General features: G+C 44.0%; 1 protein-coding gene across 2 annotated transcripts; it reads left to right on the plus strand.

Annotated features, from left to right (window-relative positions):
* The first annotated feature begins 1,631 nt into the window (after positions 1-1,631).
* On the plus strand, positions 1,632-11,017 carry ywhae1 (tyrosine 3-monooxygenase/tryptophan 5-monooxygenase activation protein, epsilon polypeptide 1). Of its 2 annotated transcripts, XM_069708755.1 has the most exons (6): positions 1,785-1,939; positions 3,516-3,715; positions 4,456-4,562; positions 5,166-5,372; positions 6,153-6,289; positions 9,757-11,017. In XM_069708755.1, exons 1-6 carry the CDS (start codon positions 1,876-1,878, stop codon positions 9,807-9,809), a joined length of 768 nt encoding a protein of 255 aa, XP_069564856.1. In that variant the 5' UTR covers positions 1,785-1,875; the 3' UTR covers positions 9,810-11,017. The 2 variants fall into 2 exon arrangements, with proteins under 2 accessions (XP_069564016.1, XP_069564856.1); XM_069707915.1 differs by lacking the exon at positions 3,516-3,715 and having other exon boundaries at positions 1,632-1,939.
* The last annotated feature ends 7,587 nt before the right edge of the window (positions 11,018-18,604 follow it).

Here is an 18,604-nt window from a genome sequence, read left to right on the forward strand (position 1 = left end):
CACGCTCCAGTATTTCTGGCCAGCGCACCGTGTCACCTTTAGGTGGCACTGTAACGACATTCAGAAAGCCGGGGTCGTGGCTGGATGCATATTCTGCCAGTGTTTGTGAGATTAAAGGAGATGAAATTAGATTTTTAACAGAATGCACTTACTGCTGTCCCACTGAGTCTGCATTGGTATATGCCCTCCCGTTAAGGGTTGTAATTATCCTCGATTGCTTTGAAACATTAGTGTCTTCGACCCTCCAGCTTTCCCTGACGAGCTCTGTCCTGCCTCCACATTTCATTTTGAAGTTGGCCGCAACCCAACGCCATGTTTTACTATTTAAAAAAAATGTAGCTGACGTCTTGGGAAAAAATATCTGGTCGACAAAAGTAACATTTGTGTTTACTGCCAGCTTTTGGCCCGGTCCGTTTCTCTCTGTGTGGTTCTGATCTAATCAAGCTTCTTTGTCACTCCCTCTGCACGCGGCAGGTGCTCAGCTACATAAATCATTATCTTTATAAATTGTGTTGCCAATGAAACCACCAAGAAGTATTTTTTTAGTAGCCCTGCATGAAGTCATTCGTTTCCTTTCGTACAAAGGAAGGGGTGGCAGAATGCCAGTGGAAATTGTGTTAATATCAAAATGTGCCATTTTATTATAACACTATATTCTTTCAAGACAATTGAAATTACCTTTTATTTTCTGTAGCATGTAATGTGTTAATATACTAGTAAATAAAGTCAAACCCATGACAAATGAGTTGTTTCATGTATTAGTATGTTGTTCACGCTGCACATGACAGTTGCCTGGCTACAGAAATCACTGCCAATCATTGGACTGTGACATATTGATAATAGCACTGTATGAAGTCAGTGTAAAGTGGGAATGTGTCCAAAACCGTAAAGCTGATGTTGATCCCTTTATGCTGCTCTTTCTTACGTGGGAAATACAGACTAGTTTTCTAATCTGTTTGTTGCTGCTGGTCATAAAAAAGTATATCTTTATAAATTACAGCAGTGTTTCAGATAGTACGGAGCTTCAACAAAATTACTCTGTAAACATACAATAAAAGGACACTTGTACAGAAAAAAATTATATTCAAACGACTGATGAATTATACAGTTTATTATACAGTTCACCAAAATAGTGTTTTTGGTTGTTTTTTTTATCTCATTTTTAATGCTCTTTTACTGTTTAAAAAAAAACAGTAAAGTTTAATAAAAGTCAAAAAGAAAATTTAGTTGGAGAACAATCTTAGGTTAATTAGTTAAAGCACACTTGAAAAGTGAATACAAGATTATTTGGAGTATATTTTTGTGGTGGTATTTGTGCAGAGGACCTCCAACAGAGTCCTTTCCTATTTTGCTGAGTGTAGTTTGAGTGGCAGGTGGTGGTTCTTTCTTCTTTTTTTTTCTCTTCTGGCTTCAAACCTTTCAAACCTTTATTTGGTTTTTTAAATGTTGAGACAAACACATATTAAAACGCCAGTTCGCCTAAATCACAAACCTATTGCGAATATAAACGTGTATTTCATGTTAGCTCCTGTTTAAATGCGGCGACAGAAATTCTGCTCCGTAAAAAAAAATATAAATAAATAAATAAAAATTAAAAAAAACCGAAGTTACCGGGGGGGGGGGATGTGTGAGCAGTACCCGGATGAGGCCGGCCGCCATCTTTACTCCATCCCAATGCAGCGCTGCCGGTGGGGCGGAACACTCAGCGACCCAGTTGGTTTCTAGGAACCGACCGAACTACCGACAGACCGGCGCTCCTCCTCGTTCTTCACTCACCGACCGAACTACCGACAGACCGGCGCTCCTCCTCGTTCTTCACTCGCCGTCGATCACGTTCAACAGCCGGCTCGACATCGACCTGCGTCTCGGTACACGATGGGAGAGCGAGAGGACCTCGTTTATCAGGCGAAGCTGGCGGAGCAGGCGGAGAGATACGACGGTAAGGCTCCGGGACGTGTTCTCCGCTGGGAGGGTTTTTTTTTTAAATTTATTTATTTTTATTTATTTATTTATTTGTTTATTTGTATTTATTTTAACCGTTATCGTCGCAGCGCTCAGTTGTAGCTTCGACCTGCTAACGCGGCTAACCGCCGCCTCCCAGCGGACTCTCCGCGGACACGTCGTGTGTCTTCTCGGCGGAAGAAACCAGCGCGACGCTCAAACATCCGCCGCCGCCCGGAGAGCTCTTTGTTCCGCGGACGCCGCCCGGAGAGCTCTTTGTTCCGCCCGGAGAGCTCTTTGTTCCGCGGACGCCGCGCGGATGTGACCGACAGCGGGCTAACGGTAGCGACGGGCTACAACAAAATGGCGGCTCAGTGGAGCGTGAGCTGTCAGGAGTCGCCTCCCCTGCACCATGCTAGCAGCTCCACACCGGAGCTGCTGCTTCGGTCCGACACTCAGCGGGGTTGTTTTTATTTTTTATTTGTTTTTGACTGACTTTGTAATGATATTAAACCACCTTCCATTTCCTTCGTGTGGTTCTGTCGCCGCGGCGGTAGCTGGATGACCGGATCAGCTCCCGGGAGCTGCGCCGTGTGTGAGCGGGGAGCGGGGAGTGGGAGGGCAGCTGTTCCCTCGGCGGGGTGTTTTCCCCGCAAGCAAGGCTGCACGGATCGATTTGGTGAAAACGACTCCCTCTTCCTCCCTCCGGTTCACTCCTGTCCGCCTGTCATACCATTACAGGCCTCGCAGAGGCTGTTTTTAGACGCCTTCCTCTGCTGCCGGTCGTATGTTGCCCAGTAACGGTCAGTGAATGCACCATGACTCATTCACGGGATTTGGATCGAGTGTATTTACAGAGTGATTTATGGTTCACCGGCTAACTGGTAACCTTGGTGGAATGTGGTCGGGTTCGTGTTGGAATCGTGTTTATTAACCTGTTGTTGAAGGATCAATTCATTTTAGGTGTGGAAAGGCAGATATTTGCCCAAAAACATCTGGGCGTCGCAGACTTTCCCCATTTAGCCCTGGAAGGTAATCGTTATCAAAATAAGGGTTGCACGTGAAATACAACTCAAACTCAGGTCATTGATCTGAGGAACCGGTTTACTGTCTGTTTGCTGGGTTGGTGGCAGGAGGAGGAGGAGGAGGTTTGGAGCTGGTGAAGAAGCCCCCCCTCACCATGTACCCGTAGCCCCCTCTGTCAGGTCACATCTAAATGTTCTGTAAGATGTAAATTATCCCCGAGCACGACTTCCCAGATGCCTGTTCATTCATTATGCACGTTTTTGCTCAGCCAAAGACCCATTGATTTGTGCCAGTTTTCAACGTTTTTAAGTAAATAGGTGAAGCCGGCCTAGATAGACATCTGGATCATTAATTAACACGGCAGTTTAAAGAAGTCGGACGTCAAATATTTGTACAGATTTTGGCCGTAAACTGTCATTTTCAGGCAGCGCGAGACGCTTGACGGCTCGTTGTTAGGGGGACTGTCGAGGCCTGAAGTTGAGCAGCAGCATAAAACAATGCAAAACACAAAGTGCTCAAAGGAGTATTACATTTGTCCCCTTCAACAGAGATGGTGGAGTCCATGAAGAACGTGGCGGGCATGAACGTGGAGCTCACGGTGGAGGAGAGGAACCTGCTGTCGGTGGCCTACAAGAACGTGATCGGGGCTCGGAGAGCCTCCTGGAGGATAATAAGCAGCATCGAACAGAGGGAAGAGAACAAGGGTGGAGAGGAGAAGCTGAAAATGATCCGGGAATACAGGCAAACGGTAAAAGACTCAGGAAGAATTAGTATTCGTATGACTTCCCCGCGTCCCGTTACAGCAGATATGTTTGTCATTTGAAAGCATCTGCGATTCGCGGTGTTCCTGTGAGATCACTCATGTTTTGATACACAGGATGTGCAGCTACTGGACAGACTGCATCTGAGTCATAGTTGGCAAGTCTCTCTCTCTCCCTCTCTCTCTCTCTCTCTCTCTCTCTCTCTCTCTCTCTCTCTCTCTCTCTCTCTCTCTCTCTCTCTCTCTCGCTTTTATGAAGGGAAATAGGAGCTGCTATTATTCTCAGTGAGGCCAGAGTGTGTCAGAGAGATGGGAGAGGCCGTTGGACTGCAGTCAAAGATCTAATGGGATTCAGACATGGCTGAACCTTGATGTCTTTAGCCAAACTGTAACTCCACTGGAGGACGTGTCACTCGTGTCACTGCGACTGCACCTGATGAGCGTTCGGCAACACCCTAATCGGATTAGTAAATATCAAATATTAAGGTTGACCTTCATTATGGAGTTTAAAGGGAAGGATATGTGGTCCAAAAGACAATACAGTGGATGTCGACTAGTGTAGATAGACTCCTGCAAACATGAACTGATGACAGAATTTCTGTCACGTGAACCCTCACTGGGCTTTGCAACCACACAAGAGCAGGAATTTGTACTTCAGGTGGGGCTTCAATGGTAAATGACCAAAATGTTGTTTCTGACTGAATGAATGTTTGTTTGTTTGCCGGCAGGTTGAGAATGAGCTGAAGGAAATCTGTCAGGACATTCTGGACGCACTGGAGCGACACCTACTTCCCTCTGCCGTCATGGGAGAGTCGAAGGTCTTCTACAACAAAATGTAAGCGCTTCGAGAGCTGAATGTTAATTAGAAGATTTAATAAATGAATCCTCCCTGGTGCTGACACACAAAGCAGAAGACCCTTGTGTTTTTGAGCTAGCTTAATTATTTGACACATTCATGTGTTTTGAATATGCAATATTTAGATGTAAATTCAGGGAATTTGACGGTCTCTGAGAAACCATTAGCCGGGCTCCTCCTGCCGATTGTTCACAGCTCACCTGAATAAAACGGCAACGACCGGCTCCAAACCGTTCGGGACCAGCAAAATGGCGTCTGACAAAATCCGAAGTCGAGGCTTCATAACGGCCGTTCACAGACCGACGGGTGACGTCGCTGCTGGTCGCCGCTTGATTAGAATACAACTACAGGAAACAATCCTTGTGACCGACTCTTATTCACACGGCGAATTTGGGTTTTTGGTGACATCACGCTGGGAAACTACACGAATATCAGGGAAACTGACCGACTGGACACATTACAGGAGAATATTACAGTGTAAACAGTGACGGCTCATTTAACAGCACAGCACTTCAGTTGTAATTTAGTTGCACACTATTGAAAGTCCGATTTGTGTCCACTCTTGTTTTCCCCCAATCGCAGGAAGGGTGACTACCACAGGTACCTGGCGGAGTTCGCCACTGGCAACCACAGGAAGGATGCGGCAGAGAACAGCCTGGTGGCCTACAAAGCCGCCACCGATCTCGCCATGTCGGAGCTGCCGCCCACGCACCCCATCCGCCTCGGCCTCGCCCTCAACTTCTCCGTCTTCTACTACGAGATCCTCAACTCACCCGACCGCGCTTGCAGGTTACTGCTCCTCCAACACAGCCATTCAATCAGTTCCATTCAAAGTCCCTCATCAACCAGCACCCAACGCACTTAATATTTAAAAAGGATGTATAGACCGGCAAGCGATAATAAAAGTCAAAGCACGACAACCGTATTAGAAACATCAATGTTAAAACAATGTTTGGCATACGAATCGATGCAGAGCCAAAGATAAGGTCTCATTATAGAGGTCTGTCGACGGAGGATTCAGGGTCATCTGAGACAACCAGATCTATAAGCTTTATCAAAGAGGAATGTTTTCAGCCTGATCTTAAAGGCTTTCTGGGAGCTGGTTAATCTGAAAAGGCGTCCGGAAACCACAAGTAAGCGTGAACCCTGAAAGCGACGTGTTCTGTTGGGATGAAATGGTACCGTGAGGTCTTTAAGAGGAGAAGGGAACCTGCTCGTTCAGGGATTTACATGTAAAGGATTTTAATTCTGTGGAGCCAATGAAGGGAAGCTAATATATGTCTGTGTTTAGCTTTATTGATAAGTTTAAAGCAGGGCGATACTTTTGTATTACATCATGCTAGAGGCCGACCCCTCACAGTCGAGTCGACTCTTTTTCTCCCTTAACCCCACCCCAACCCCAAACCCCAACCCCACCACGTAGCATAACACCGTGTGTTTATATGTCTGCTATCACTGCAGCCTGGAAAAACCAACCAGAAAAATCTGGATCCTTAAATCAATTTCTCGACGGTTCAAAAGAAAACCTTGAAAGTATGAAATGATTTCAACCGCCGTGTGTTTGTTCAGGTTGGCGAAGGCTGCATTCGATGACGCCATCGCAGAACTGGACACACTGAGTGAAGAAAGCTACAAGGACTCCACACTTATCATGCAGTTGTTACGTGACAACCTGACACTATGGACTTCAGACATGCAGGGAGAGGGTAAGAGGGTCACGCCGCCGTCCTTATCACAACAGCACAAGGTGTTTTCGTATGCCGCTGTGTTGCCGTTGTATCTGCCGTGTATCTGTCAGCTGTTTCCAGGAGCAGCAGCTGACGAACTAACTCACTCGCATCTCCTGTTTCCCACCTAAACTCCTTTTTACATCTCGTTTCTAACATCGCCTCGATACTGTGAGCAACCTGATCTGGTGTGATCACAACGATTAGTGGCGCAGTTAACAGTCTACTTTGTTGGGTTTTTTTTTTGAAGGTTTTCACAGCTCTGTCATCACGTTCTATATATGACATCATTTAATTAGTATCGGCAGCGACAGTCTGAATAGAAAATCAGAGCTGCCGTGTTTATGAGAACAGTCTGTCCTTTTGACTTCTGTCCCCGCTGAGTCCTCAGCCACTAGTTTGGCTGCTTACTCGGCTTTGTGTACTGGACCTCAGCACAATTGATGCAATTGGTTGACGGTCTCAAGTAATTAGTTCAAATTGGATTTTCAGATTTGCAATTGGCGCTTCAGTTTTACTTTGTGTTAAATAACTCCCCTGTGCGTATGTCCCGGAGCGAAACGGTACTCTGTTACTGAAACACAGCAGCCGAGAGAACCTGAAAGCTGAATGTCCGCTGTGATCTGGAGGGGCTTTTCCACCAAAAGATCCAGGAACTTAAATTTCCCAGGAAGTAATGAGCAGGAAGTTTGCCAGGTGTAGAGCTTCCTTGTGCACATTTGGGTTTTAGTGTTTTAACAGCAACGCTAGTTCCTGAACCTTCCTGAACCCCCAGCAGAGGCTGTTTGGGGGTAAAATCTCTCTGCATCTGAGACCTCGTTTCCTTCGGTGGAAACGCAGGTAGAAGAGTTCTTGAAAAGGTTCCCGTTCCTGCGGTGGAAACGCACCTCCTCAGGAAAATGTGACAGAACCGGTTAAAGTGAATCCACACATTTTAAAGAGTCCAGCCGCCAGGACCTGGATCGAGGTGTTCACAGTGTGCATGTCCCGGTTCAGACGGGTTCTTGCAGAGTTCCTGTCTACAGTGTTGATGAGGCTGAGCTGAGCTGCAGTCATCCCACCTAACAAACATCACCTGCTCTCCGCCGTCGCAGCAATTGAATCCTGGGCTGAACGATTTGAGGGAGATATTTAATCAGGATTTTTATTTTTATTTTTTTATCTCCAATTTTTCATTTTTAGTTTAATTTCTTTTTATTAAATTACACACATAATCTACAGGGCAGCAGAAAGACATGGACAAATGTCTGTTTGGGTTCTTTTTCAACCGGTCAGAGAAAACATACAAGTTCCATGTAAAGTTTTCTGGTTTTTTCCAGAGAAAAGGACCTGATTAGTATTCAAACTGTGAGATTTCAAACATATATTTATAGATGAGACATGTATAGTTGGACAGTTACAGTAATAAGTATGAACTGCTTGGTAAATACGATCCGACAGCGTACATCAGGGTAAACTCAAACAACCGTTAGCGATACTTTCTATCTGACCGATACGGAAATTTAACAAAGCTATATCCACCAAAATGTGGTTATTAAACATGTGTCGAGAAGCAGGATATTTTACAGTTAAACGACCAACTTAACCTTCAAAATGACGTCACTGCACTCAAACTGTGAACTCTGCTCGGAATGTAAAAATTCTATATAACCACATTTCTAAATTACCCCACGCATCCTTCTTTCATATTAAACAACAGAAACGTTGATAGCGACACTTCTCCGCCGGTCTCACTTGATGATCAGCATACAGGGAGCATTTTAACTCAACAGCAGCCGAGTCACAAGAAAGATTGAACACCGGCTCAGTAAATCCTCCGATGGCCTTCGCTGCTGAAATGTCACCACAGCTCGCCAAGACTTTGACCTTATTTCAGTTCAAACGGAAGCTCGCGGTTTTCAACCGGCTTCTGAAACGCACCGAGTCGCTCGGCCTCTTCCTCCTTCTCTTCCTCCTTCTCTTCCTCCATCTGTTCCAGCAGTTGTTGCCGAGCGTCCTCAGACACCGTCTCATTACCCCGTGACTCATCATCTCTCTTGTCTCTTTCTCATTCCCTCTGCTGTAGAGTCCTAAAGGAAACAAACCTGTTCATTTCCCATGTTAACTGTACTTTGTAAGTGTTGCTCACCCCCCGCCTCGCTGTGTGTTTGTGTTTGTGTGTGTGTGTGTGTGTGTGTGTGTGTGTGCGTGCGTGCGTGCGCGGCTGCCGTCTCCTCCCTCTCAGCACTAACTCACTCCCGGTTGAATACCTCCATCCTCACCTGTCACTCACGCCTTCCGCTCCGTCCGTCCGTCGTCTTTGATCTTCCCACCGGTCCGACTGGTTTCTTTCTGTTGAGGTGTGTTTGTCGGGCGTTCACGTCGCTGCCTGTTCAACACGTATGTGATCCGAGAGGCGGATCACCTCACCGGCATGCTCGACCTTTTCGTGCCACGCCGCCCCTTCGGTCAACGACGCGGACGGACAAACTGAAGCGTGTTTGTCGGGTTCGAGTCGCGTGCGGCCTCCAACCAGGACACGGTTCATTTACACGCATGTGTCCGTGTTGTGTAAAAGCTTAACTGACCGAATGGTCAAACTCTGTTCACTCTGGTTGGTTGTTTTCTTTCCCCACGTTTTGATCTGATTTCACTGTTTTCCGAACTACTTGACTGAATGACACATATTTTGCACAATTTCACCCAGATTGTTTGGATTGTTGACACGGTTCTTCCAGATTTCCACTTGATGAATGGTTGATGTGTTTTCTAAAAGAAGCATCTGTTCAAACAGACGTTTACTCAGACTAGAGAAGTTCATCACATCTGAGTTCTTTTTCCTGCCTTGAGGTGAAACTATAGATTTTGATAAATTGACTGAAGTGTGGTTATCAAACCGTTGCAGTAAAGATATGTTATGGAGGCAGGATATGATAGATATTATTCAGTCTAATAATAAACTGTATTGTCCAAAAGACATCAGTGCACTGAAATGCTAAACTTCACCGGGAACGTTAGAATTATAAATGTCAAAAAAATAATTCCCAAATGGAACAATTTCTAAATTATTCTGAGGATCTTTTTCTGCATTATGTTCCGTAAATACGTTTTCATATCAGAAACACTGACATTGATATATACCTGTGATGGGCCGATATCTGATATAACTGGTCGGACTCTGACTTTACTTGAGTATTTATATTTTCTGCTCCTTCATATTTCTGCCTCACCGCGTTCTTCAAGTCAAAATTCTTCTTTTTACTTAATTTTTTTTTGTCAGTCTGTAGTCGAGTCCTTAAAAAGTCAGCGAGTGCAGGAAGAATCCTCCGAGCAGTTTTCAGAGCAAATCAGTGTTTATTGGAGAAAGTTTCTGTGTGTGCGCGTGTGTGTGTGTGTGTGTGTGTGCGTGTGTGTGTGTGCGTGTTGCTTTCTCACCGTCAGCTAACGGCACGTTTTCTGTCCTGCAGGTGAAGAACAGAACAAAGAGACACTGCAAGACGTTGAGGACGAGCCCCAGTGAGACGATGCCACCAACAGCCAACAACTTGAGACCCCCCCCCCCCTTCACCTCCTCACACTCCTTCTCCTCCTTCCCCCCCTCCTCCCTCCCTCCTCTTCTTCTTCTTCCTCCCATCCCGTGAGTCACCTTCCTCCATCCTCCTCTTCCTCCTCTCCTCCCCCTCCTTTTCCTTTCTTCCACCTCTGCATCTCTGAGACCCAGCAGGGCCTCAGAGTTAACAAGTTTATTTTTCTCTTCTTTTTTATTTTTATATTAGCCCTTACATCATTCAAGTAAATACCACTTAAAGGAGACAGGAAATACAATGTTAGAAAGACAAAGATAAAGAAAGAGGTCCCTGGATTGTGTTTTTGTTTTTGTTTGTTTTTTGTCCTGGTACAAGCGGTTCTCAAAATGTTATCATTGTTTTCATTATTGTATTTTTGTTTTTTTTGCTTTTTCCTCTATTTTTATCAGTTGCTGGATGTATTGAGAATTTTTTTCTTAATGTAATTACAGAAATTAACTTTTATTACTGATAATGTTGACTATTAGTTATGGGAGCTATTTTATCTCTGTTTTTAGTGAAATGTCACGCAGATCATTTGACCTTTTTATGGGCAGGTTGGAAAACTACAAATGCCCTTTTTGTTAACTTAGGTTTTCAGAGGAAGTTGGCAAATTTCGCGATATCCAAGTGGGGCAAAGAAGTGCTTAACTTTTACACCATAGTGATTCTGTTGTCATGTTTTTGTAGTTATCCTTGGACTGTACTTTGTGCTGAAATACTGTAACTGTGCACACATGCTGAATCTCGGGAGGTGGATTTATGTCTAGCTGGTGGTTTGATTTTAAAAAAAAAGAAAAAAAAAATGGAAAAAAACTTGGGAGATTTCTCACTGGTGTAAAAGTCTCAATCTAATCCGGCCCTGCTCCTCCACAGAGCCCTCAAATCAAGATGATCAGCGCTTGCATGAGTTCACGCGTCTTCTTTTCGGCTGCTCCTCTCCCGCTCTTTTTACTTGAAGCTCCTAGAGGTTCAGAGGCTTTCTTTCTTTTGCGGTTTCCTTGCGTTGCTCTTCTTGTTTTGCTTCATTATGTGTAACTTGGAGCTGATTTGTACTACTGGATATCTGACTGGAGCCACAGACAGGGAATCTGTATTGTTCTTACTGAAACACAGCATGGAATTAACATTAAACAATCTAAATTAAACATTACAAACTTAACGTGTGTGCGCGTGGTGTTTTATTTGCCTTTTAAATGACGGTGATTTCTGCTTATTCCCAAAGCAAATAGGAACCTGAATAACAGTCATGAATGCTTTAAAATACTTGTCTTCCAGTCTTGTTAAATTGAGTAAAAGACACAATGCACAGCTTTGTGTACAGCTGGAAATGTCCAAGTCCTCGTTGTCTTCCTGAACGTTGAGCCCCGCGTCGCCACACAGAGCAGATGTTGCTGCTGGCTACCGAGTTGGCAACTGTGAGTGCAATCATATATTTATATGTTCTATTTATAGTCCTTGAGACACAAACGCAATCTTAATGCTGCGCTGCTGCAGCGACGAGCGTCTCTGCTGCAGCTGTGCGGTTGGACCTCTGGTGACGTCATCAGACGAGGCGCGGCTGAAAACACGTTTCACTCTTCTGTGTCATCATGGGATCAGTGATGCAGGTCTGAAAACCGTGTGTGTGTGTGTGTGTGTGTGTGTGTGGACTCGTGATGTCGCACTTGCAGCCTTTCTCTACCGTTACATCACCCACAGCACCAGCCTGAGCTCCATGTCCGGCCTAAATGTTACAGTCCCAGGTGAAAGTGGAGGCAGAAAGCGGGCAAACGGCGACATGCTTCCTTCAGCGTGACCCTTTGAGGTACATGTGTGAACACAGACTGTATAAAAGTGTTCGTATCTGACGGCTCTGAAATTTGACGACGATGCAGAAGCGCCTCAAGCTGCAGTACCGCCGGGTGCCACTAGAGGTTGTCTCCAAAAAGACTCCCACTCAACGAGTCTCGTAAAATTCTCCGTGAATACATTTTCTCCTGAAGTGATCTCGGTGTTGTTCGCTGGAGTCTCTCCTTCTGATCGGTTTTCTGAACGTCCATCTGAAAATAATGCGTCATTAATTAGAAAATACGCTTCAAAAGACGTGTTTTTTTGGGGGGGGGGGGGCATGTCTGTTTGATTGACAGGTCTGCGGTGCAGTCAGGTTACGGCATTTAGTGGGCGGGACGTAGTATCGCCGGGTTTCCAATCAGATCAGCCCCCCCCCCCCCCCCGCTCGCCCAAATATGGTCACTTCCTGCTTCAAGCGCTTTGAACGAGCCAGACGGCGCCGGACAAAATCCCAACTCGAGGTTTTATGACGCCCGTTAACAAACCAACGGGTGACGTCACTGCTGGTTTCAACTCGGTCGGGATTCACCCTCCTCTTGACCAACAGTCAATCTTAAATATAAATGACTAGTTTTCATTTACTGTGAATATTCAGAGGATGGATCTCAATGTTTTGGTTCTCCACCCTCACTGACCGATTAGTACACAAAACTACCAGGCCACAATTTTAAAAGAAATGCTCTAAACCTGTTCAAATCTGAGGGGGAAGATTGCCTTGAAATTTAGATATTCATGCTCCCCAGAGGATGAGCCTTTTCCATTTCTTTACATTTACCTCCCCCGTTATCCTCGACCATTATCGTCTCGATGTCATACTGCTGATCTTCTGTTCCTTAATTCCAATACATACTTTCACGTATGTGTGTTTGCGCTCCCGAGGGGATGAACCATAATGTGTTTGAGACACTTGACCTTTCCGATACTCCTAAGAAAGGAATTGCCGGCGTGGCGGTCAGCCCTCACGTTGATTTACTGACTGTTAGTAGGATGGGTAGTTGTGTGCTATCCAGTTTTTGTCACGCTTCAAAGAGGATGCCGCCGACTGACCTTACGTGACCCCCACGAGGTTTACGTTTGAGGATTTGAGTGTTTGATGCTAAATTTCAGGTTGTAATCGAAACATTCGGAGACTCTTAGATCGTCAAAGGATGGCTGGACGGAGACCGGCGACAGACTGTCTTTGAAACCCGCTGGTGGGAGTTGCTGTCTCCTTTATTTCTCCACACATGAAGGTGTGATCGTAGCGATTTACAGTCCAGCAGAACGTGGCAGCAAAGTGTCGCTGGACATGAGATGAATCTCTGTGCTTGTCAAACCTGCAGAGAGGAACGTGTGTCATGTAGGCCTGAGGAGAGGCGGGTTGGAGAAACCGTGACCGGACGGCTGTGAGCAGCTCCTCCAGCGCCCTCTGCAGGCCACATCTGTCACGCACAAGAAACCTCTGGCTAATGGCTTCACACTGTTGTTGCTGAAGGAGGTGTTTAGCTGATGAGCGGTGCAGAGGATCAACCCCGGGATGACGAGACACCAGAAGTGACAGTGGAGTCGTCGCTTTTCTACCTCGGGACACAAGTAGCATTTTAAAAAATATAAACACTGACGCGTCGTTGCCAAATTAACTGTGACACCGAAAGGAAATTATCACCAGACGATGGGGCCGTTGTTAAGATGACTGGGAGCATAAATTAGATTTTAAAAACATCTGCAGCTGAGCCCCCTGCTGTGACAATGTGGCAATTCCCATCAAGTGCGGTTCACACACTACACGTCAGGTCCTGTAACTTCCATCAAACATAAAGACGAAACACTTCAGAGATTTTGTAATTCAGGACCTCAGGTTTCCTTATGGTAAGGACAAAATGAAAAAAAAGAAAAAAGAAAAACGGTGTCTTCGGGGGCCAGCCGTGCCTTGGTGAAGCTGTTCACCAGTAAGAGTTTGAAACTAGAGATACATGATGGTTTAGTGGTGATTTAGTTACTCAGCACTTCATAACATAGTTCCACGTAGTTTATAGTAGAAATTTCATGTTGAAGTTTGTATGACCATAAGAAAAATGAGCTGGTCATCTCAGGGCAGGTTGTGCTCAGTTGTTCATGAGGTTTATGTAGTTACTCACTCACTTTATAGCAACTAGTATTTGGCACAAAAATCAACTTCCAGTTGAACATTATGTGTAACGCTACAAAGAACTCAAATGTTTGCAGTTCTCTTGAGCTCCTCATGTTTGCCCTGTTAAAGTTACACTGTTGATACAAATAAACACTTCCTGTAAAAATATTAGCTTTCTTTCACATTTCAGTCGACAGTAACTCTTCATCTCTTAAATAGGATTTTATCGTGAAGCATTTGCAGGAACTTCATTTTGTGACAATGACGCTTTCGATGATCAATTTAAAACAACTGATGAAAATCCTATGATCATATTGTTTGATTTATTAAATTAAAATGACGGAAATACACGTTGACACTCGCTGGTACTTAAACAAAGAGCACTACACTTCTTATTTTACAAATTACGAAACAGGTTTTATTAAGAGTTTGAAACAGCTGTTTTTCAAATGTAGGCTCATAAATAAATATGTAGACAAAACCAAAAGTGAGGATTTAATAAAAGGATACGAAAGTAATTCATTAAAAGCAACAATAAGCTAAATGATGTGCAGCAGTTGTGTATTGCTGCTGACTGCTGCTCAGTCAGGTCGTGCTGCAGATCTCCTTCGTCGGTCAGTAAACTGTCACACAAGCACATCTTCACGAGCCCCTCGGGGATGCGTCGACGAGGCTTCTCCTCCCGTGAGCTGCCTGTTGTAACACGAAACCTCAAGAGGGCAGCAAGTCGCAGCTAATCTCACAACACATCACTCGTCCTGAAAGAATTTCCACATTTCCACAGTGGATGTGCTGCAAACACAACAAAAGAGTGCCCAGTCTCGACTTTCCATTCGCTGCGTTTGAGGACTCCTGTTCTCCGGAGGGTTTGTTTTGGTTGGAGGGCCGGCGGCTCCCTCCTCTACATCTGCAGCCTCATCGGCTTCCTCCGCCTTCCTGTGGAAACTGGAAACTGGCTCGGTGTTGTGTTGTCAGAGCTCGCAGAGTGGGACCTGTGGGAACAAACGTCCATGAAATATTATGAACTTCCTCCTCTGCTGCAGAGACAGCAGTTATAAATAGCCGGGGGCTTATTTTCAGGCGACTTTACTCAGGCCGATGGTCTGATCTGGTCCCGGGCCGAGCCTCCCTGTGGGATCTGGTTACAAACAGCACAAATATACTGCAGAGCAGGATGAGCCTGTGACCTGCAGCTCTGCAGTCCTGCCCGGCGCCCTTCAGCTTCCCCTGCGGTGCTCCGTGTCCATGCAACACATGAGAAGAGTGTGTGTGACGGCGTACGATGAGCACACTGTCGTCTCTCTCACACACACAGGACTGATCCCTGGAAATGTGAGTGGGATCAACCAATCACATCATCATAGACGAGGATGACGACGGTTGTGGCTGAACTAAAAAAAAACAAAAAAACATCATTGTTCTGAATGTGTTTATTTAAAATGGATCTTATTTGACAGTGTTGATTATATAAAAGTGAAATAGATTTGTAATACAACTGAACTGTCATTGTTTATCTTCAGACTATTCAACAAACAGGCTGGACATTTTAACCATTTATAGTCTTTTCTAATCTCTCTTTATCTCGTAGTTTTATCTATATATGTTATTATTATCATCTATTATATCAATCCATATTTTTCCATCTGGTATGTCAATGATTTTGCTTTTTCAAAAAGTTATCTTTAACTGCTATTTCTTATATTTCTACTGTTCATACGTTAATCTGTTTCAGTCATTTATCCGTTACTTCACTGTGTATTTTCAACATTTATCATTACTTTTAACTGTTGATTTTTTTTCATGGCACACAATGTTCAGGTGTTGATAACTATTTCAACCATTTATCCATAATTAGCCATGTTCTGTATTTTAAACATAAAACACTGTGTCCCAATACTGTTGGCTCTAACTAGTCTAACCTTGTTTGGTGTTGTGCAACACTTTGGGGAAGTTTTGACTTTTATATAACTTTTGTTTGTAAACTTATTATTTTTTATTCTCTCCACTTTGCCACTGGTCATGCAGGAAACGTGGAATTATATATATATATATGTATATATATGTACATATATATATAGATATAGATATAGATATATATATAGATATAGATATATATTATATATATATTTTTAAACTTTTTTTTAATTAGTTTGAGCAAGTCTATCTTTCCACTTGCTCCCTGGAGAAGCAGCCAACCTCTTCAAATGAAGATGTCTAATTAAACGACAGAAAAATACTAAACAAATGACCCTAAATGCAGCCATCATGACTAAATACAGCAATATGTCAATAAAATAACTAACAACACAGACTTGGTGCAGGAGATATGAAACATAAATTATCATTATTATTTCTAGTCATCAAACCCAAAGATGACGATTATCACAGCCTCTTCTTTTTGTTATCACAGCTGGTGGTGAGCCGGATGAATCTCTGACAGGACCTGCGTGATGTCTCGTCGTGACTCACCTTCAGTCGGTGGAAGCGCAGGAAACACACGGTGACACGCAGAAGTAGCGACAATATCCCTTTGTGATGCAGCATTAAGATGAAAAAAAAAAAACGAGCGGCATCTGATCTGCCTTTCACTGCAGTTAACCACCTAAGATGTATCTCCATGGCAACAGAGAAGAAATCAAAGGAAGTGTATTCTCAGCAGTATGAAAACGGATGTGATGATCTGGGCAGGAAAATAGGAAAACAAGTGCTTTCACAACCTGTGACGTGGACTTACAATATCAATTTCAGTCTTTTATCCTGTCCTGATGCTTTTAAAGGCATCGAGTTTGTTTTTAGCAGATATAAAAGAAAACCGGTTGGTAGGTAGGTAGGTAGGTATATACTTTATTAATCCCCGAGGGGAAATTTTTTTCGCCACAGCAGCATACATACAGGAGCAATAATAGAAACAATAGAATAAAATAATAATAGAATAGAATAATATAATAGAAAAGCAATAAAATATAAATATAAAATGCACAGTACATACAGTATATATACAGTACATTAAATATCTATATATATTATAACACAGAATTTCTACCTTCTTACTTCACTGCAAATAATCTCTGTGTTGTTTCATTTCACTGTAATTCTACATTCAGCAACAACAGTGTGTTCATCTCAGAAGTCACTCACAGACTGTGTTCTTATTACGAACTGGTCCGAGACCGTGTGTGTGTGTGTGTGTGTGTGTGTGTGTGTGTGTGTGTGTGTGTGTGTGTGTGTGTGTGTGTGTGTGTGTGTGTGTGCGTGTCAAGGCCACTGGTTTCCTGTTGATGCCAGGCTGTCAGGAATGCCTCCAGCTGGGGTCAAAGGTCGAAGGATGTGTGTCTCTGTCACTTCCCCTCTCTCAACTACAGTCTGAGATGCCCTCCACACGAAACACAAATCTTGTGCCGCACTCACGCTCAAATAACGAAGTATGGACAGAGAGGCTTTTTGACTATTTATTGAAACATATTAGCGTCGCAGTCGGCCCAAGAACAAAGCATTGAGGGAAACACAACCGTTGCAGAGGAGCCACACGGTGTCAAGATTTAACTTTTGACTGCAGTCACTCAACCATGAAACATCGGATGTGGCTCGGAGATCCCAGATTACACGGTTCGCTCAAATCTCACCGCAAATTATGAGGAATACAGAAAATTGCATAATGAGCGGAAGAAAACTGGATATGTGTCTCGCAGTGGAGGCGGTGAGTGAGGAGGAACGCGGGGAGGCATGCGACGGGTCAGGGAGGTCATCTCAGCGCCGTGTGTTTGTCTATCACTGAGAAGATGTTTATGTTGTTCTGTCTTTCAGACAGCGATGTACGACTGCCGTGTCACATTGTAGCCCATCACCCTGGAAACCAACCCTTTGTCAACATGGTGTGTGTGTGTGTGTGTGTGTGTGTGTGTGTGTGTGTGTGTGTGTGTGTGTGTGTGTGTGTGTGTGTGTGTGTGTGTGTGTGTGTGTGTGTGTGTGTGTTTTGAGTGTCCCTGGAGACGGGAAGTGTTTCGCTATACGAGAGCACGAGTCCTCCTATTTGTTTTTAGAGATCGTGCGGTGCGAATCGTGTCTCTTGCTTGAACATCCTCAGGGAAGCACAAGTGGGTTCCGTCACGCCGCGCAAACACACACACACACACACACACACACACACACACACACACACACACACACACACACACACACACACACACACACACACACACACACACATACGTTACACACACTCAATCTACTGGGTGGGTACTGGGAATGTCTGAGGCAGGATGCTTCGAGGAAGAAACCCTCTTCAGGCCAGCCATCTGTGTGTGTGTGTGCGTGTGTGCGTGTGTGTGTGTGTGTGTGTGTGCGTGTGTGTGATGTTAAAGTTGTGACCGGAGCCATCAATTATCTGATAGGAGCAGAGGAAAAACAAGAAGTTGAACTGGAAGCGGATATTTAAAAGAGGGTGGAAAGATTTTGGATGAGCTGAGCTGATTTCTTTTTTAAATGCTAATTAAAATAAATAAATATCCACAGCTAAAAAAAATGGATAATTCAATGAAATTACTAACTATAGCATACATGGTTGTAATACTGAGTGAAAAGTAATGGATAAATGCTTAAAAAAAAAAATAGTTAAATAGCTTGCTAATGGATAAAAAAGTGAAGAAGATAGAAGTGAGTAAATAAAATGTTTAGTGGATAAATGATTGAAATAGCTCAAAGTAAATTATTCTATGAGCTGAAAGATAAGTAAACTGTTAAATGATAGCTGAGTAAAGGTGAAAGGGTGGAAATTATTGCCCAAAGTAATAAATGAATGATTAAAGT

This window comes from Brachyistius frenatus, unplaced genomic scaffold, assembly GCF_029030835.1.
Source record: "Brachyistius frenatus isolate BFR_SWC_R1_liver_20210118 unplaced genomic scaffold, ASM2903083v1 Contig_1, whole genome shotgun sequence".
Taxonomy (NCBI): domain Eukaryota; kingdom Metazoa; phylum Chordata; class Actinopteri; family Embiotocidae; genus Brachyistius; species Brachyistius frenatus.